Source organism: Salvia hispanica, chromosome 1, assembly GCF_023119035.1.
Source record: "Salvia hispanica cultivar TCC Black 2014 chromosome 1, UniMelb_Shisp_WGS_1.0, whole genome shotgun sequence".
NCBI lineage: Eukaryota > Viridiplantae > Streptophyta > Magnoliopsida > Lamiales > Lamiaceae > Salvia > Salvia hispanica.
In genome coordinates this window covers 11802181-11823852 of record NC_062965.1, presented here as the reverse complement: position 1 = coordinate 11823852, position 21672 = coordinate 11802181, and the positions used below count along the sequence as shown (strand labels likewise).

Sequence of the window (21672 nt, the reverse complement as noted above, 5' to 3'; positions counted from 1 at the left end):
TTTTTTTTATCTTTTTTTGTATTAATAAAAATAAAAATTATATATGACAAATGGTAGACCACACATTTTCTAAAATCCTATAACCTTAAATTAATTATAATTAGCAATTCACCACTCCCATTCATTTATATTCCTCCAATGAATTAAATAATTACTACCCAGCAATTTGGTGAAGAGCAACAAATGACCCGATTCCGGACCCATTACCTAAATAACCCGACCCATTTACCCATAAGTTTTAAAGTGATTGATTTACTTCGCCTCATCTCAGATATATCAGCCTTCCCAACGGCAAACCCTACCTCTCTTTAAAACCCTACCTCCGTCGCCGGCCGTCTCCACCGCCTCGCTTCCCTTGCGCCTCCTCTGACGCCCCGCCGACTCCTATTCAACTTCCGCCCTCCAGCACCGCTGCCGCCTCAGTAATTGTCCTCAACATCATTCTTATCGATGCAATCATGTTATAGCAAAATATATATTGATGCTGTGCAAGTAATATATTTGTATCAACTATTGTCACAATATAATTTTAGCATTTCCTTTCTATGAATAAAAATATGAATTGCATTTTCATGACTCTACACTACTTCAGTAAGAAGCATTCAAAAATAAATTGTGAAAGGAATCGCCTGAAAACGAAAAGGTGAAGAAAGGACCGTGAGTAAATCAAGTTTGAGTGATTTCATAAAATAGCATCCACATGGAATCAAATAGAACAAAAAATTCTGTAATTCAATAACTATTTGTATCAATGTTCAATCGAATAGTTTAATTTGTATTCATTTTGTTCATTTTTGATTTACTGAGAGGACTTTAAAAATAATGTTCAAATTTATTTGATATACTTATCAAACTGATCGTAAGTTTGTAAGATGCAGTAAAATACAGTAAGTATTTATTTCACGCTTAAGTAAATATTTTATATGCTTATACTTTTTGCAGTTATCTGTGGGTTCCAACTTGGTGTCGTGGGAGAAAGTTGTACCATGATGGAACAAGCATCTTCTGTAGCTCAGAGTGATGCTAGTGCTAATGCTCCTGATGCTGCTAGTTCCATTCTTTCACCTTCTGAAAATGCAGCTAGTCTTGCTCTTGGCGGCATAGCTAATACAGGAGAAATAGTTTCTTCAGCAAGTGGAGTGAATGCAGACCCTGGGCGTGCTCATGTGGCACCGGAAAATGTTTCCGAGCAAGAAATCCATACTGCAGTGGCATATGATGCTGGTGAAAATTTTACTGGTCTTGCAAACTTGTCAGCAAATTCAACTCAAGTTTCTGATTATGATGCTTCACTGAATGGCAATGATGTTAGTACGATCAGGGATGGATCAGCTGGTATTATTTCTGAAAATGGGATTGCTTCAGCTGATGCTATGGAAACTGCTGCTATGCATCAGCCTTCCGATGGCCCTGGTATTTCTCTATGATGCTATAAAACATAACTGTGTAGAGGCTAGGTAATTATATCCCATTATTCTGATTTCCTTGTGGAATTAGGTTTTGAATGTAGTTGGAAATTTTCCCGCATGGTGAAATCTTTGGAAGGGTGTTTGCTCTGTCTTTCTGTTTTTCTCTAATTGAAGTCATAAGGTCGGAATGTCTAAAGCTTTTTTTGTCTTTTAGTTGGATAAACAGTGAAGTTTTAGTAAATTCCCTATAATTAGAAATGTAATGATGGTTGTGGTCATTAACTCGATGAAATGCATAATTTGTTTTTGTACTGTGATGGTGGATTGGCATGGCTCTGTAATTGCTTCCTGGGAAATTTCCTGGACTATTTTATGCATCTATAGGTGGACTTTCCCACCAACTGTGATTCAGTTAATCTTAACAGCAAACTATTATAATTACGTAATTAGGTGGCTGGAAATTTTCCACATGTAAGGTTTTGACTATTTTGTTCTATCGATTAAAGTTTTCAATGCAAGAAAATCATTAATTTTATTTAACAGTTGAATATTTTACACACTTTCCTTGCAATGCGCAATTTTGCAAATACTATTTTTGATGAATGCTGATTCTCGTGTTGAAATATTTTCTGGCAGCCCTCAGTGCAGAAGAAGAAAGGTTATGGAGCATAGTAACAACTAATTCTCTGGACTTTGATGCTTGGACTGCCTTAATTGATGAAACAGAGAGAACATCGGAGGTATGTCCGATAGATTCAAGTTTAGGTTTTTGATGATCTTCTGCATTTGTTAGTTTTATTTTATAATGTGACAAACTTGGTACTTAAACTTGCTAATTGGTTGGAATTATAAGGTGCAAGTTACTCCGTGACGTGCTTCTTGCTTTTTAGTTACTGCTTCTGAATGGGTTCAGGGATTCCTCTTGCTTCATGTTTAGTTATGATTTATGTTAAATTAAACTAACTGTTCTTTCTTCTCACTCTTAGGGAAATATTTCAAAGATTCGAAAAGTTTATGATACATTTTTGGCGGAATTTCCTCTATGCTATGGCTACTGGAAGAAGTATGCTGATCACGAGGCACGTGTCAGCCCTGTGGACAAAGTTGCCGAAGTTTATGAACGAGCTGTTCAAGGAGTTACCTACTCTGTGGACATGTGGTTGCATTATTGTGTCTTCGCTATTGGCACTTTTGGAGATCCTGACACTATTAGAAGGTAACTCCTTAAAAACTCCACTCATTCAAGCTGTGTGGTTATTTTGTCACACTCTAACATGCTTTCAGCATCTGCAACGGCCATTACTGAAGTCTGAGGTGTTAAGGTTTGTAGGGAGTGCACATTAGACAAGTTTTTTTTCCCTGATGTGCAAACCCTTGTTTTCTCTGCTACTATTTAGTAGCTGAGTTTTTTGGGATTCAATCGTAACATGTCCTTGTCAGCCTTTCAGTCACACTTTCTCCCTAGGGTTAGTAATGTAAATTTCCAATAAATTTCTCTGTCTGTAACGATGGCACATGAGGTGCTTCAAGACACAATTGCTGCCCTGAAGCTGTTGCACAGTAAGTCTAAGATGGCCTGTATCTCTCATCCTCTGACGAGCTGTGTAAGATTCTATTGAGTAAGGTAAATGAACAGCATAATTTGTTAGTTCAGATTTCTCAACGCTCTTTGAGTGAATAGTTCCTTGTTGATACTAGTCCACTACATTTTTTTGGGTGATTGTTGGCTACCTTTTATCTTTGCTGAGTGTTACTGCCATCTACTGTTATGATGTTTCAGGCTATTTGAACGAGCCTTAGCTTATGTTGGAACAGATTATCTGTGCTTTCCACTCTGGGATAAATACATAGAGTATGAAATTTCACAACAAGATTGGTCCCATGTTGCCACAATTTATACAAGGGTGTTAGAGATTCCAAATCAGCAGCTGGATCGTTATTTTGAAGGGTAATATATTGTACTTTAGCCTGTTACGTTAATTGTTTGTTTAATATTAAATGAACTTGCTATGAAGTGAGGGTTAGTTATATTTATGCCATGTCAACCCCATTTTAGTTTCTACCTCTTGTACACATGCTCCTCGATTGTGCTAAGATTCAGTGTCACTTGCATGTTAGTTGTGGCAGTTTTTGATTCGTGTTGCAGTTTAAACAAAATTGAAAACTGAATAATTTTCCCAAGCCTGCTTTGGTTAGAGTTGTGTTTTGTTTTAAACCTTCCTTTATGGAGTATGATGGAGGCCGTTAACTGGCATTCAGTTTAGCTCCTAAACTGACTGTTCACTCATGTATGTATTCAGTGTGCACTTTAATTGTGGTGTGGGTTTTTTCTTCTTGACTGGCACGCTGACCCTTGTGTGGGAACATCTGTGCACATGTTATTACAGGTTTAAAGAGTTGGTCGCTAGCCGTCCTCTGTCTGAGTTGCGAACAGTTGAGGAAGCAGCAGCTGTTGCTGACGCAAATTCTGAAGATAATGTTGAAGAGATTCCTCCCAATGCTGCAGAGCAATCATCGAAGTTTGCAAATGATAGCTTAAAAGATGCTGAGGACTTGGAGAAGTACATTGCTATTAGGGAAGAGATTTATAAGAAAGCTAAAGAGTTTGATTCTAAGATCATTGGTTTTGAAACAGCGATCAGGAGGCCCTATTTCCATGTGAGGCCTCTCAATGTTGCGGAGCTTGAAAATTGGCATAATTATCTTGATTTTACAGAAGGTGGAGATGACTTCAATAAGGTACCCAAGTGTGTTTGATTTGCACAATTTCTAATTTCTATTTGCAATTAGCTTTAGTTGTCCTTGTTATACATTGACTAACAGTCAAGTAGTATCTGCCGCATCATATGCTTTATTGGCTAAACCATTGGAGAAGCTTCTTAAAAATTGGGATATTGAACTTGGACTCTAGCATTGGGCCTTCCGTTTACTTTCTATAAGGCTAAGTACCTCAAACTCTCATTTGTGAGTCGAAATTCTGGGTTCAGATGTGTAGTATGACAATAATTTTGTTTTAAAGTTCCAATGTTATGCATGCAGGTGTGTTGTTATCTTCCTAACCATCTACTATCTATCAGTCTAGGAGGGTCCCTCCTTTCATATTTGAGGGGCCTCCCTTTTTCCGCCAGCGAGGAGTATTCTTTGTGCATTTCTCCTTCGCATTCCTTTTTTTTTGTCCTTTTCATAATATTGAAATAGATGTTTGATCTGTAACACTATCTACATTTTCAGGTTGTTAAGCTCTATGAAAGGTGTTTAATAGCGTGTGCTAGATACCCAGAATTCTGGATACGTTATGTCCTGTGCATGGAAGCTAGTGGTAGTATGGAGATTGTAGAAAATGCACTTGCTCGTGCTACTCAAGTATTTGTCAAGGTAGCATCGCTCAAGTCATTCTATTATCAATATGGTAAAAAATTATTTGTTAGGCCTTTGATCTATTTGAATTGTCAAATACTACCTCTGTTCCACTCAAGATGTCCACCTTTCCTTTTTAGTTTGCCCCATTCAAGATGACCATTTTCAAATATTTGGAAATAAATTCCTCTCTCCTCTCTCATTAAAAATATTCAACTACTATTTTCTCTCTACTTACTCCACCTAACAACTCCTCCTAAAATCCCGTGCTACTCAAGAATGTGGACATCTTGAGTAGGACGGAGCCTTGGAGGGAGTATGATGGTTTCTTGATTGCTATTTTGTTTTATTTTATTACAGATCTTAATTACATTTTCCTTGTTTTAATCATTAAGTATATGGATATAGATAGCTTATACCTATGAGAGCTTTTACTTATTATTGTTGTTTGTGATAACATACTAAATGATTACCGCTGTAAATGATAACTTCAGTTATTTAGACTGGTCAGCGGGCTAAAACTTGTTTTAATGTTGTTTAACTATGTCACATATACACAGAGGCAGCCAGAGATCCATCTTTTTGCTGCTCAATTTAAAGAACAGCATGGTGACATTTCGGGAGCACGAGCTGCTTATCAACATGTTCACACTGGGATTGCACCTGGTCTTCTAGAGGCAATAATAAAGCATGCAAACATGGAAAACCGACTTGTGAGATGTTCTAACTATGCTTTCCTGTTTACTGGTTGATAATGCAGCCAAAATTTTTTACTAAATGTTTTCCCGTTTCACAGGGGAAGTTGGAAGATGCTTGTTCTTTGTATGAGCAGGCAATTGCTATCGAGAAGGGAAAGGAACATTCACAAGCTTTATCTTTGTTGTTCGCTCAGTACTCACGTTTCATATTCTTGGTACGTTTTGTAATTTTATATTACATTCTTATGCTAGTTGGCTCGTGTTCCATTTATGTTGCTAGTGTATCCTGTTATTAAAGTTCAATTATTATATTATATGCATATTGCTTGCATGTAGAAGTTAACTTAGTTTTTTAGGCTATTTAAACCAGTGTTATGTTTAAAGTAGTTAAGTAGTACCATATTTTGAATTAGAGTTCAGTTTCAGTATGCTCAGCATATCTTTTTTTTTCTATGCCTAGAATGCTTGTGTTTCATTGCATTATCATTGACAGATCAACTTTCCCTTCAATTCTGTTATTTTATCTATCCCTCTAACTATCACTAGTATATTAGTAAATGTTCTCATATTGAATTGTTTGGAAGCACTGACTTTTTAATGACATGTGGGGGTTGTGTATACCGTTGGAGATTTTTTTACTTTTTTTTTTGTGGGAAACATCTCATACATCCTTAATTTTTTTTATTCAAGGTTTCTCGCAATGTTGAAAAGGCAAGAGACATTCTTGTTCGAGGTGTGGAGAGTGCGCCACTGTCAAAACCACTGCTGGAGGTTCTATGATTTTTGCTATTCCTTGATCTGATTCTGTCCTTAGTGGCTTAGCTTTCAGTTATCTCTCTTTTTCTTGTAACAAAACAAGGGGAAAATGGCCATGCAGAGAGAAACTGATAGGCACATCTATGTAAAAAGAAACGTGTTTCTACTTTTCTCATAACATTGCCCTTTGGTTTCATTTGTTAAATCTGATTTCTTGCAGGCAATGATACACTTAGAGTCAATTCAGACTCTTCCAAAGCAAATAGAATATCTAGATTCGTTGGTTGAGAAATTTATTGTTCCTAGTCCTGAGAACCCTAGTATTGCAAGTGTTGATGACCGGGAGGAGCTGTCAAGCATTTTCTTGGAGGTAATGAAGTTCAGCTTCCATAAATTTTTTGAATCTGAAATTGAGCCATGATAAATTAACTGTGCCTATGTTGGCTAGTCAACTGTTAAGTTTCTTATGATGATGTGGAGCACATAATTGTGCATGATATGATGATGATGATGGGCACACATTTTTTAATACCATGTGGACTTCTTTAAATTTGAATTATACTGGCACTTTATCTACAAGTAGCTTTATTGTGCATTATGTTGTATACTAAAAATATAATGCTTAATTTTCACGTCACCACACAAATGTCTCAATTTTATCTATGAGACACTGCATCGATTTGGGATTAATGAATGAGAGGTCTTGTTTGGGCATATCATATCATGGCTGATGTTAATTTGCAGTTCCTGGATCTCTTTGGAGATGCTATGTCTGTTAAGAAGGCAGATTATAGACATTCAAAATTGTTCTTGAACCGTAGAAGCACGGCAGATTCAAAGAAACGTCATGCTGAGGAGTTTTTAGCTTCAGATAGAACAAAACTTGCAAAATCACTTGTTTCGACTTCTGCACCCTCTGTGATGGGTGCGTATCCTAGTTCACAAACTCAGTGGCCTGCAGGTTATGGTGTACAACCTCAAGCTTGGCCTCAAGCCGCACAAACTCAGGCACAGCAGTGGAATTATGCACAACAGGTATATTTCGCTGATCTTTCCGTTCTTTTGTTAAGGGGTATAAAATGAAATTTAAATATCCTGCAACTTTAGTGAGAAAAGTATGCTGCGCTTATTTTCCCTGCATTTTGATGATGTGCGCGTGGTGTATTTCTTGTATTAAGAGGTTACGAATAGGTCTTTGTAGAACATAATAATCTAACTTATTTTGTTCACTACTTCATGTTCTGCTTTCCTGACTTCCTGTAGGCTGCTACGTAATGCAACTTGCTGCAATTGTTTTGTTTATTTATAATTTTTCTGTTGGCCCATAGGCTGCATATGGCAGTTATGGAGCAAATTATGCACATCCACAGGCATCTGTTTCAGTTCCTCAAAGTACGGCATATGGAACTTATCCTCAGACCTACCAAGCGCAGGTAACATAAAAGTCTATTTTTAGTAGTACTATTACTTTAGGTGTTGTGCTAGTTTTCTTGCTGTGATCACTAATTGCCCTTTACTTGTTCATGCTCCAGTGAATTTTCTTATGTCATTTTATTTTATCTTCAACTTGTGCATGAGGAATATATATAAGAAATAGTTTTGCCTTTTTGAAATTTTATCACCATTGACATGCCCCAAAGCAACACAATATGGCGATTGCTTTCAAGATCTTAGCTTCATTCAGAATCAATATAACCTGTTGCTTGGGGAATTGAAATTGGTTGTCCACAAATACTTAGTGATAAATTGGTGCCTACGTTATCTCCAAACTACATTAATGCTATTGTTCTTTTCAATTTAATCTCATCAGTACTTGCATATGTTGATGATTTTTATTATACTACGTTTTGGACACCAGTTGGTATAATTAGGTGCTATGGTCAAATTGAAGCAAAGATTACCTTTGTTTCCTGTTATGTGTTTAGTGGTGATTTATTCAACAGAGATTATTGGTGAGAAGTTCTATTTTGCCTTGTTATCGAGCAGGCCTTTCCCAATGCACAGCCTGCTGTAGCTGCAGCTCCGGTCCAGCAAACTCCCGCTGCCCCCTCCGCTGCATATTACTCTGGTTATTACTAAGGGAGCATTGGATAGGTCCAATTTTGTAAGTCGGTTGTAAGATGTAAGGACCGATACACGCTGTAAGATATAAGTGACCGATACGATGAGTTTTTTGTGTGCTATGGATGGGGGGTTTAGCTTACACTTTTAGACGACGAGCTCATTGTAATATCGATTACTTTCTCTTCAGATACTTACGTGCAGAAGATTGATTTCCATTTACAATTTAACTACTTTTCTGGCTATTTAGTTTTAAGTTCCTATAGATTTATTAGTCTTTGTTGTGCAGTGTTGATTTGGAGGCTCTTCTGTTATCGTCGTGATAAAAGATTTGAGGAAAATATAATATTTGAGCATTATATATATCCAGAAGATACAATCAACACAGACTAAATAATGCACTCTGTTTTGCATTGGTCTTGTGAAATAAACATATTCATTTATGGAATTTTTTTCCCATTTATTTTATTATTTGTGGGTAATGCTATTTATTACTCTCATTTTCTCTTACTTTACTAATTGTGTGATAAAATCCGTGTCATCCCATATGATATATTTCTATGGACATTGCACATTTATAAATATGGTAGTGATAAAATGCAAACTCAAATATACTAACTCTAAACTTTTCAACACAATGTTAACACAGTGTAAAATTTTTAGATTTTGAACATAATGTCAACTCTTTTTGTTGTCTACTATCGGAACTGCTTGTGCAGTCTAAATAATTTAAAACGCTAAGGTTTTAGGGAAACGCATTCTTATTTATGCTAAAATGACTCTGTTCCATATGTTGAGATGAAAGAGAAATTCCACAATAGACTAAGTTTTGTCGCCAAATTTCGTATAGCGGGACATTTTATAGAAAATGCAAAAGTTTAAGATATTTGATGAAAACAAAAAACAGAGAAATAACTTTTGACACATACTAAAAGTTGTAGATATAATTTTGTAATGTAGCAAAACTTTGAGATATATACAAGGATGGAGCCAGCCCATAAGCAGCAGACGCAAATGCCCCCTCACCCTTTCCCACCATTATATATTTATAGATAAATTTCAAATTATATACTACTACTATATAAAATACAACTAAATGCTTCTTCTCATAACATAATTTTTTTCTATATTTTTCATTTTTGCCCTTCTTAAATGAATTAATATCTTCGCCCCAAAATATATAGACTTTTGTATTATCAAAACTCCATGCAAACAAAAGAAAACTTGTACTCAATCTTTCAAGCCGTACATAGATAGTTATAGCATGTACAAATTAAGTCTAAAATAACAATGCGGAAGTATATGAATGTTATGTTCTAGATTTAACAAATCACTCATTTAATCATGGCAACCAAAGAGCAAAAATCTTGTTCATCGCAAGGAAGGGTTAATCCCATATCATGATGAAATCCAAACTCCTCTTCGGCCTTTTGCAATAAAGCCTGAAACATGGAATTTTCGAGAAGTGTAATAGGAACGAGATATCTGGTCCTATTTTCGCCCACGTACACTGCAAAATGGCCTTTTGGGACGTCGTTTCTCCTCCCATTGCTTGAGCGCCTGAGGGCTACTGCACTTGTGGTGGCGGTAGTAGTAGTAGTAGTAGTACAACAACTCTTGTTTGTTTTCCATATAGCCATGGCTTTTTTCTTCTTCTTCTTTTTGGCTTGAGAGTATAAGAAACAATTTAGGATATGGGGAAAATGAAAGGGGATTCTTATATATATACACACACAATGGGAAATAATAAATTTTGGTAGAAACAAAAACATGTGGACTGTGGGGGCAAAAAACTAATTGTTGCATGGTTTTTCGTAAGAAATCATGTTGAATGGTGGTCATCAACCATTTTTAGTGTGGCCTACATTCTTGCATTCAACAGGACACTAGGGCCATCCAATGTTCAAATTCTCAATTCCTACCTTAATATTATTTTTAAAATTAATAAACGTGGCTTCATAATTCATTATTATAAAAATGAGGAATAGCAATCTTGAATGCAAATTACATAATTTTATCAAAGACAATACTACAATACAACCGGGTCCTAATTCTTTATTACAAATTGTCTAAGCTATTGTGTATTTTTTTTTTATAATAATTGTTAAATAAACTCAATTGGCAATTAAATATGAGGAGACAAAACTTGTGCAATTTTTTTGGTTCTTCTTGATAATTGATGTAGACCTATCTGTGATCACATCATAATTATATGTTACATAGATATTTATTATATATGCATTAATTATCGTACGATCATATCCTTGACTGATTAGCCGAAAGAGAGGATACCGTGATGTTGCATTTGCAAGGAATTAAATGAATGAATATAGAACTAAACTTGTCCAATTTGTTAATCTCACACGAAGAAATTAATAAGTGAATTAGGTTAAACCATAATATACAATTATTCGTTTACGCAGTTATGGATTATAGTAGATATTCATTTGTATAAAGCTTTCTACACAATACTACTTTGTTATCATAACAACCATTAATTAATAATAGAAAGATCAATGGTCTAAGTTCCTTCTCAGTTCCAACGATAGGAAACTCTTGTGCATGATTGAACTATAATTGCCCACGTCTCTTCTTAAGAGAGGATGATTAGTACTAATACCTTATTTCAATGTCTATGTTAAGAATAACTAAAAAATTGCAACATATACTGTATCATGACATTTGAAGTTCCTGGTAACAAAACATTTAATTATTTGAATGGATAATGAGACATAGTGTCTTTGCAATAAAAGGGATTAATACATAATTTTCTATCGTTTTTGTTAATTATGAAGTGTATAATACTTTATATTTGGACATTCTTATCCTCTCTCCCTGTTTATTAGGATTATAATAAGTTTTGATTTTTTAATTTAACAAACAAATCCAATCTAATCTATACTAGTATTATTTTATTTTCTATTAGAAATTCTTATTAAATCTTCGCTATTTAGAATTAGTGGCTCTGTCGATTTTTTCTCTTTTCAATATTTAATTTTGCTTTATTTTTTTTATTCACTTCATCTTCTTCCTCTATGTTAAAATAAAAGGTTTCAATTTTCTTTCTCCGTCCTAAATTTTAAATATTAATGAATAAATTGGTTTAAGATTTCTTAATTTTTCAATTCTAAATTATCTTTCTCTATTTCAAAAAATATCTATAATTATTCAAAATTAATTACTTCGTATTTTTCAATTCTATATTATCATTCTCTATTTCATTAAAATATCTATAATTATTCAAAATTAATTACTCCATATTGCTATTGGAAAATTTGCAGATATTATGTTTCAATGTGGACTAGAAAATCTAAATAAAAGTTGATAAAAGAATGAATCAAGCAAAATATGATGATATGTTAATATTTCCATAATTTAAATTAATTTTTGAGATAATATCGATGTAGTATGATATGAGGGGAAAATTCTCAGTGGTGTTACTAACTCTCCTTAAAATGTTATCTACAACAAATTAGTGATTATATGATTTATATAGATCTAATTGTTTCCAAATTTTCATGAGTAATTTTATTTTTTACTCCGTGCTATTTAATCTTAAAAGAATAATAACAACCACCAAATTTAAGGCATATGATCGCGCTATACTAAAATATCAACACGGTGATATAAGTATGTCGACACAATTTAATATATTGACATTGTACGATAAATTATATTGACATATTAGGATAACTATATTCATATTAAACTACTTATCAAAAATTTTGAAAATTTACGAGAATATTATCAAAATACGTCACTCGATATGTGTAAAAAAAATTTAATTGAAATAGTTATATGAAATCAAAGTGTTGAGACATTTTTGAAGAGTAAGTTATAACTAAATTTTTGTTAGTTAACATTGAGACACCTACATTTTTTTTAGGTTGTATTGATATTCAGAGCTAAATAGGTTTTGATTTGATGATATAATGACTATTATTTAGAGCATTTTAAATTAGCATTATAACGCATTACACACCCCATACCTATTGGCTAATATGTGTACTTTCCCGTCCATGAAAAATAATCTCATTTTGTCATTTTGGAATGTTCATAAAAAATAGACTCATTTTTAAAAATCGAAAGTTTATGTGTCAGATTTTACCCATTTTTTTCTCCTCTCTCGTACTTTACCCACTTTTCGTCTATATCTCCCTTATTTTACCTATTTTTTCTCATTCACTTTTTACTCTACCAATTTTATATTAAAATCTGTGCGGTCCACAAATAAGACTATTTTTTATAGACAGAAAAAGTATAAATGTATTAACGTAATATGCATATGTATTTGAGATGTGTGCCTAATATATACATAAAGATAGTCTACACATCAAATATAATTATGGATAAAAAATAGCTAATAAAGACATTGGATATTAAAAACATTTCCCTTATTGAATATGCTTTAATAACATGCTTAATCCAATTCAATGCATGGCCAAACTAACTAACGGTGAGCATACTCTTAATCTGTTGCACGATCCATGGATTTCGAAATGATTCAACTAATCTTTTGATGGAAATAATTAATACACTTCTTCATAATAAATATTAAGAGATGAAAAAGACAATGTCACAGTCAACCCTTCTGAAATATATTCTTAAATAAATAAATCCAAGAAATTTTAAAAATATTAATCCACATGTCAAATAAAACACTCATATCAGATACATTCAAACACAAAACACTCATATCAGATACATTCAAAAACCAATATCTATTTCTATCGTTGATATCTATGAGCCACAGTCCAATGTATATAAATTTCACCTTTAATTTCCCACCACACAATTATCAAACATACTCTTTAAGCAATACATATAACCAGGAGCAATAAATATCATAAACAAATTAATATTCGTATACATATGTCTCTCTACTCAATTTATTATTCTGTGACAAATCAAGCCTGGTATCTGCCCGGGATTCCTCTATGACCCGAAGATCCCTCTGTATTTGGACTCATAGGTCCCTTCTGTAATTTCAGATCCACGGCAAGACAGTCACAGATCCTCTTTAATCACATGATTCATGTACTTCAATATCATATTTCCCATCAAATAATTCCTTTAAACTATACTCTCTTATGCCAATCATATATCCATCATATTTCACCGTATAATTCAAATATTCACTCCAATTTAATACATAGCAATCAATCATACAGCACATATATAACTAAAAATGAGATTTATACCCACCTTATTTCACATTCTAAGCGAATCTGTGATTCCATTTCACGATTACAATCTTTGACCTCTTTGAACAAAATCCAATTCTTTTCCCTCATTTCCTTATAAGCCGACTTACTAGATGTGATCCATCTAACATGTATTAAATATAATAGCTGACATTATATGTTTCTTTTCTTATCTTTTAAATTAGGAAAGTGATGATTAAGAAAATTGGACACGCATACATCTACTGTTGTGACACCTATCATTATTGCATTTGTATATTAATATGCAAGGCACACACACGTTACCATTCTATTTTGCATGTACTATTTATTTATTTAAATTAACTTCATAGTTAACTCAACATATACATATACGGACTACATAACTACTTCACTACTTGCATGCATGTGATATATACTATGTATGTACTCATAATAATTCAAAGAATTCTATTCACTCAATTTACATGTTTATATATATAAAAAATTTATCACATATAAATATATGGTAGTCATATTTAACTACAATCACCATTTAGTAATATTATCCTATATAAAAATCGTTTAATATATCTATTATACTAAGACAATTTATTTACACATATATTATAAAATGATAGCATAATTTGAGTCTGGAATGTTACAGACAAATCCTCTAATTTCTTTGAGTTTAACTTCATAAATATTTCTTGAACTATGCCGATTGTAATATCCTTCTTGGATACACAATTTGTTATTATGTTTCTATTAGGTTGTAATATGGTATTTAGGTTATTTTTCTTTATATTCAGATTTGTCTTCTTGTCTCTTACTTCCTACAGCGTTTTTCTTGATGTCTTGAGATAGAATATATAATTAAAAAATTATACTAATTAATTAATTATATTTTTTTATATAATGGATTAAAGTAAGTTCATCAACTACCAAGCCTGACTTACAAAAAAAAATATACACATACTAGTATTTAGTAATATGATCTAATTTTCTTTAAAAAGATTTATGTTACTAATAGAGAAGAAATATACTTAAATTATTTGATGTATTATGGGGAAAAAAAGTAAATTCAAATACATTAAAAAAAATTTAATTGTCATATTAGGAGTATTTAATAGAAACTTAACTGTTAATCGAGTACCCAAGCAATTACATAAAGTCTAAAATACCCTTGGGTGTTTGGGGCATTTTGGTCGCACACGTGATTATACCCTACGTTTAGTGACCAAAGATATTTTTTTCCAAGGAAATCATTTATAGAGAGACAAGACATCCATAAACCAACTAAAAAAATTATAAATTTAACGCCATGTAGGAGAGGAGAAAAACCTGAGCAGATCACCTAATTTAAAACACCAATCCATTTCCTACCCAAACTCACAACAAAATAAAATGGACCCGCCATCACTTATTAAAATTGCTCATGTTTATAAGATTATTGTATTTTGTTGTGAGTGGAATAGGAAATGGATTGTGTTTTGGAGTAGGTGATCCGCTCCATGAGACAATCCAGCCCGAAAACAAAAAGGTTGCCTCATTAATATTCCTAGACAAAACTCATGTAAGAATGTAACACATACAACTAAAGCATATAGTGGCCCTAAAAAGGTTATGAATTACTTATCATTTTGCTGTAGATAAATACGTTAAGTGCATCATAGAGCACAGGCCAGAAGTCATTCTAGATGCACTTCACAAGTTCTGTTTGCGAGAAAGCTACAAAACGAACAGCATACCAGTGCTCCGGGGCATTGTACAGCATTATTAATTGGAACGAAAGCGATACCTATAAAAGAAGGTGGTTGGATGCAAAATTGAACACCAGCATAATCAATGAAAAGTTGGACCAAGTCACTAGACCACACCTACCGTGAGGTACCATTGCACAACCACATAAGCCTTTCGTCCTTGTTCAAACACGTTTCTCCTCACGACATCAGTTGTAGCAGAATAGGATAAATGCTCTGGTATATATCACTATGTGCAATACCAAATTCTTATAATCAAACACAGGAGAGGAATAAAATTCCTGTAATAATCTTGCCTCCTAACCAGAACAAGCACCACCAGAAACGAGCATATTTTCTGGTGACCGAAAACTAGATATCTCCTATTGTACTGGGGGACCAGGGGCAGAGAGCCACCTTGCCTATATTTTATATCTCCTATTCCTAATCAACAGCAAAAAACAAAGTTAAACATGTTACACACATCTGGTGTAAACCAGTCTACAGTCCCTGGTCCATGCTGGGTTATAGGTGGTCATACAACAAGATATTAGAAGGTCTAGTTTATGAATGACAGAAAAGAAAAGGAGCTAATTTTACAAGATATTAGAAGGTCTAGTTTATGACAACGACTTTTGAACTTGGCATGTGCGACATGTTAGTTTTGTTATTCTTGCCTACCAAGATCACTTATGGAGACAAAGTGGTAAAAGGCTGCTAAGACTAAGAGCATCCAACTCGAGACATCTCCCCTAATATACATTCTAAGAGGAAATGAATCTGAATTAAATGTTGAGTTCAACTATCAACAAAGAGACTCTAGAACATAGGCAAGTTATTATATTTTTCAGTGTTGTACAGACAATATGCCGCCACTGCCTTTTCGCCAAATAATAATTTCTCCTCTAATACGAGATAACAACGGTGCTCGAATCCCAAATGCAAATGGAGAGCATGAAAAATAAGAAATGGCCTACACAGAAGGTTATCACAAATTACAGGTTTCCTGCCCTAAGCTGATACATATATGTGCATATCCATGGCATATACCGAAGTCCTTTTACCATGATTCACCATCTTACGTGTCAGTAATTAGAGCCTGGTTTCCATGACTGTAGTGGCAGCCCATCGATGACGCTCAGTTGCCTTCTAAGCTTGATGATATGAGCTTGGACCTACCACAATGTTGACAAAGTCAGAAGGTTTGTCCATATTATGACAATGTCTGAAATAGACACACTAGTGTCTGATTGTGACAGTCAAAATAATCCCCTAGTACTCTAGAAGAAGTAGCACTTAAAGCAAACTACCTTCAATTTCTCAAATAATCCCAATGTAGTCACTAGGGAGAGCACAGGAAGAGGGGGCTCTACATCAATTCCTGCCCCCACAAATCAACTTTTTTCCATAGTAAATACAAAGAGATAAACAATTGAAGACGGAAAAAACAGCTAGCGCAAATGACAGATGATAAAGGAAGAATAGGACATTTTTTGGATGAGTTCAGTGTTTGATAGTAAAGGAACAAAAGTTCAAACCACAAAGTAACAACCAACATAATAAACCCAGGGAACAGGGCACACTAATGCATATTCAGGTTCTGACATTTAGGGTTGGATGAATGTAAACTCTTCTAGACTTAAATATTCTGGCTAATTAATTTCTTTTGAGAATATCAAAAAGAAATTAATTAGAGGTGTAAATGATTAGTAAATATTCCCTCCGTCCGCGATTAGGATTCCCGATTGAGTTTGTCACGGGTTTTAAGAAATGTAGAGAAAAGTGGGTGTCAAAGATAGTGGAATGCGAGTCTTATTTTTATATATTAGTTTTATAATAAATTATTAAAATGTGAGTGGAATGTGGGGCCTACTTACCATTTTTAGTAAAGTGAACTAGGACTCATATCGTAGACGGACCGAAATGGCAGACTGGGACTCCTAGTCGCGGACGGAGGAAGTAATAAATATTGACTTTTGATAATGCTATTGAAGACATAGTTTCAAACGGCATAATTAGTTTCAAATACTTTCCAGCTGTCGAGATAAGGAAGCAATTAAATTATCAGTACTTGCACATGTAACTCCCTAAGTAATTTTAAAGTTGCAACTACATTCTCTTCATGCTTGCACACGTCAACCATGGAAGAAACAATAAAAATTGTTTTACTGCTCTAGAAAATGCCATGAAAATCCATCTCATAAGACGATTATACAATTATGGTATACTGAAGAATTTATTCCTCTATATATTACTATTATTTTTTAATTTTAAAGCACCTGTCAAAATAATCTATAATCTCCATTTTGTAGGCAGGTGCGAAGGATCATATATTAAGAGAAGATAGAATTATTCGTCTCACTGAATAATTGCAGATTGGTATCATACAATGAAAACTTTGTTCTGACTATTGGAAATGGCTGCTTTCACTCATCCCAACATCTGACCCAACCGGCCAACCCACTTAAGAAAAAATGAGAACAATGATTCAAATAGGACATTTTGACATCAAACTTTACAGTCACAACAATCTGAAAAATTTTGGATAATCCAACCACTGCAGCAAGTTATAATTTATGGAAGTTTATGGGCATACACATAAGAAATAATTTGAAGGTATGTCCTCGTGCAATTATGGTCCAACTAATATGCAAATGAATAAAACCGCATTACCTGCTGTCGAGCAGCGGCAAGTTTTAACAGCTCATCTGCCTCAGAGAAATTGATAAACCATTGACTCAACGGGTTATCTTTGGTATCGCCTTTCTTTTCATTAGGATCTTCTATAAAGGTACCAGAAAAGGTAGGAAGAAATAAGATTGTTTCCCATTATGCTAAGAATAAAAAAACAACATGGAAGCAAAATAGATAGTAATGACATTACCAGTGGGCAAGTTTAACATGACTGGAAGTCGAGGCACAATTACAGCAGGATGTTTCTGGATACGGGCATAAAAACTCTCAGATGGATCTGGAAATACTATCTCGTTGTATGTTTCCACGACAACAGGCCTTTTAGTTGACTGAGGGCCACTTTCATCTTCAGCATATAATTTAAGATGGTGATACCTAAAAACAGAAAGACATTATCAACTATATTGGTGATTGGTAAGCAGTAAAGGAGCATATTCAAAGACAAAACTAATAGACTTACAAGTCCAACTGCTTATCGCAAACATCATTGTGGAAGAAAAGAGAGATGGCAATTTCAAATTCACCCCAACCACACTCCGACAACTCAAAAGGTGGAGACTCAACAACTCTAACAGGGTTTTCGAAACTTGGATGCAACTGAAATACAACACGCTTGATCACTGCCCCAATATCCTCATTTGTTGCCCCTCGGACATAGACCGTCCACCTATGTGACTGAGTTCTAATGACCAAAAAAGACATCAACTAAGTTAATTAGTCTACAAACATAATGAAATTCACAGGAAAGGCATATAACTCTGATATTCAACTTACTCGGAGGCCTTTCTACCAAGCCAAAAGGCGATTGTTCCATACACTATCGGAACACAGATTTCAACATCTTTGAGTCTCTTCTGCAAAATCTGTAAGGCAAGCATCCATAAAACACTACATTAAATTCCTAGAATTGCCAGCTTAATGATACAAAATATTATCAATACATATTTAGGTGGAATTGAATAATAATGACCATCAGGAAAAAAGTTATGACAAAGACATGGGATTCATCATGCCTTACCCTCTACAATAAGCAGAAAAGAGTAGTTCAAAAAGATTATCATTGTATGCACCTGATTAAGTTGTAAATTATACAGTTTTGTTCTCGTAAAGAATCGATCATCTATAAACCATGTGACACTACGTTTGTGCGTTGAATTTAAAATATTAGACAAGGTAGTCATATTCAGTCCGATAATGGTAATAGTTCAGTAACACAGCTCAAGTTTCGAGATATAAGGATTTATTCGTTGTATCCGCTTCATCTCATGCTTTTATCTAGTTTCTGAAGCCAGCAAGTCCAGATTGATTGAACACATATACAAACTCGTCGACCTCATCCAAGTCCCCCCAAAACCAAGTAGTCAAACTGTGATTGAAAAATTCCCCTAACTAACCGTTACTACAGAAAATGATAAGAATTACAAACTCAAAGTGCGACTGAAGTTCGTTCACTCATGCATTCATGTCTCTATGTTGTTCATGCAACTTGCTACGCCTATGCATATACAGTTCATATGATGGAACAGATTAAGGGTTTAAAGATTCCATAAATACCTAAAATTACGACAGAAATACTGCGTGCTTGTGTATACATACTTTAATAACGTACAAGCTACAGATTTTGTGGCAAAAATTAAAATTGGAAATCAAATTGTGCAGTCAGAGCTACCTTTTTGTCTCCATCGTCTGAAGCTCTAGTAATTTTTATCCGCTGCGGTTTTAGAGTGGATTCATTGGTATTTCGTTCCGGCTGACCGTCAATTTCTACTATTTCGGCCATTGCCGAGCATCTGAAAAGTAGAAATTTGAGATTTTCGGTTATGATGAATTAGGGATTTTGACAAGAAATTAGGGTTTATAGTTTTATTCATTTAACCGAAGAGGGCTACGGTTGAGTATTTTGTTGAATTAAATTTCTTTTTCTGCACAAATAATTTATATTCCCTTCGTCCCTAAAAATAGTGGACATATAAACTGCATGAATTTTTATACATAATTAATAAAGTAAAAGAGCAATAGAAAGATAAAGTACTTGAAGTATTCATTAATGAGAAAAAAGTTTTCTTAAATATAATTAGGCTATTTATACGGGACCCGCCAAAATGACAAATGCAGTCTACTTTAAAGGAATGAAGAAGTTACTATATATTTTGATACTTTTACAAAAAATAATCTCAATTTTTTCATTGATATGTCCATCAATTTATAATTACTTCCTGCGTCCCATAGAGATAGACCAAATTTCCTTTTTCGTCATTCCTATAAAATAGTTCATATTTATTTATAGAAGAAAATTTCTCCATTTTCACTTTAATAATTTGTAGACCCCCACTATCCATTACGTTATTCCAATCATTTTTTCTTCTTCTATCATACTTTATCAGTTATGCATTAAAATTTGTGTCATCTTCAGTTAGCTTATTTCTAATGAACTGGGGGAGTATTATTTGTAAACGTTCTCACTAGTTTTCTCCTTTATCCTTTCTATTTTACGAGTACTATTAATCATGCATTAAAACTATCTGCAAATAAAATTATTTATTGTGGATTTGCGAAAAGAGAGAATATATAAGTCTATTACTAGGTACTTAACTAATTTGTGCGAGTGAATTTTATATCTGTATTATATATACTAGTACTACATATTAGTAGTGAATTTACATATTTAAGTACACGTATAATTAGGGTGATACAGTAATAATTTCTAAAAAATGAAATTGGTTTATTTTAAGTATAACTCACGTAGAATGAGCCTCAAAGTTTATAAATATTATTCCACTATTTTCCCCGACCTAGGACTATTTTCATTTTGATCCGTCACATGAAAATAGTACACTTCTATTTTTGGTAACTTATTTCTTTAATGAGATGGACCCATCTTTCAATAACTTTTTCTTTCTACCTCTCTTATACTTACTAAGGTAGTGTTCGGTTGCATAGATTAAATAGTCATAAGATATAGTATGGGATTGAATGTTGGTTGATACAAAGTTGTTCGGTTAATAGGACAATTTTGATATAAATATGCGCCATTTTGATTTGAAATATTAATTACAACAACTAACTGCATATTTACTACTATGCCCTCAAAAACACCTCTTCGATAAATATGTCTAATATGCTATAGTATACTAGAAAATAATTATAATTTAATTATTTTTCATCGGAACTTCCAAGACAAAATCATGCCACTTTCCAACCAACTAAAACCCTAATTTCTCAAAATAATAAGCGATCAACAAATCAGAACATTTATCCAAATTTCTAACCATGAAAAATTACTTCATTTCCTTCTTTCATAAACCATACAACGGAGATAAATTACCTATCTTGGAATTCAGTTTTCTTATCATCTTTCTTGAAATACCCGAATGATAGAAAATTGGTTGCGTAGCCTGGTTTCTTGCAAAATTGGACAATAGCAGAGATTGATTTGGCTAAAAAGGAAAAGGCTAAAAAAGGAAGAAATGTTAGTCGCAGCCAAAAATTGTTTTGTCGGAGGGGGGAGGCGGAGATTGAGAGTCGTGGGACAATCCATCTCTGATTAAGTCTTGGATGAAGTTGGGGATCTAATATTGCCATCCGAACATGGGTTTAATTATATCTGGGATATGATAGTCCATCCGAACGGGCCCTAATTATGCATCAAAATTCTACCATTAAAAAATATCTCTATTTTTATGGAACTAATGGAACAGTAGTATTCAACCCCAGATTTGTCTAGTTGCTCGGTATGCTTAGAATGTTAATTATTGTTTTAGTTATTTTGTCTATGAGTAGGTAATTAATAGAA

General features: G+C 33.8%; 2 protein-coding genes and 1 long non-coding RNA gene across 6 annotated transcripts; 1 reads left to right on the top strand and 2 right to left on the bottom strand.

Annotated features, from left to right (window-relative positions):
* Positions 1 to 274: 274 nt before the first annotated feature.
* On the top strand, positions 275 to 8526 carry LOC125218961 (pre-mRNA-processing factor 39-2). Of its 2 annotated transcripts, none has more exons than XM_048120792.1 (14): positions 275 to 422; positions 943 to 1413; positions 2046 to 2149; positions 2396 to 2625; positions 3190 to 3357; positions 3797 to 4148; positions 4641 to 4784; positions 5327 to 5479; positions 5563 to 5679; positions 6155 to 6235; positions 6441 to 6590; positions 6965 to 7255; positions 7549 to 7653; positions 8207 to 8526. In XM_048120792.1, the coding sequence occupies exons 2-14, from the start codon at positions 987 to 989 to the stop codon at positions 8297 to 8299; spliced, it is 2415 nt and encodes an 804-aa protein (XP_047976749.1). In that variant the 5' UTR covers positions 275 to 422; positions 943 to 986; the 3' UTR covers positions 8300 to 8526. The 2 variants fall into 2 exon arrangements, with proteins under 2 accessions (XP_047976749.1, XP_047976757.1); XM_048120800.1 differs by lacking the exon at positions 275 to 422 and having other exon boundaries at positions 1105 to 1224; positions 1313 to 1413.
* A 4379-nt stretch (positions 8527 to 12905) lies between these two features.
* Positions 12906 to 13784, bottom strand: LOC125202601. Its single transcript, XR_007173132.1, has 2 exons — positions 13487 to 13784; positions 12906 to 13260 (listed from the first exon to the last, which is right to left on the bottom strand). It is a non-coding gene; the product is annotated as an uncharacterized LOC125202601 (long non-coding RNA).
* A 2219-nt stretch (positions 13785 to 16003) lies between these two features.
* Positions 16004 to 19761, bottom strand: LOC125222122 (transcription initiation factor TFIID subunit 14b-like). Of its 3 annotated transcripts, XR_007176478.1 has the most exons (7): positions 19549 to 19761; positions 18654 to 18742; positions 18340 to 18561; positions 18070 to 18254; positions 17859 to 17968; positions 16496 to 16566; positions 16004 to 16360 (listed from the first exon to the last, which is right to left on the bottom strand). XR_007176478.1 is itself a non-coding variant. In XM_048124596.1 (6 exons), the coding sequence occupies exons 1-6, from the start codon at positions 19657 to 19659 to the stop codon at positions 16271 to 16273; spliced, it is 804 nt and encodes a 267-aa protein (XP_047980553.1). In that variant the 5' UTR covers positions 19660 to 19760; the 3' UTR covers positions 16004 to 16270. The 3 variants fall into 3 exon arrangements, 2 of the variants coding, with proteins under 2 accessions (XP_047980553.1, XP_047980545.1); XM_048124596.1 differs by lacking the exon at positions 16496 to 16566 and having other exon boundaries at positions 17859 to 17965; positions 19549 to 19760; XM_048124588.1 differs by lacking the exon at positions 16496 to 16566 and having other exon boundaries at positions 19549 to 19758.
* Positions 19762 to 21672: the final 1911 nt, after the last annotated feature.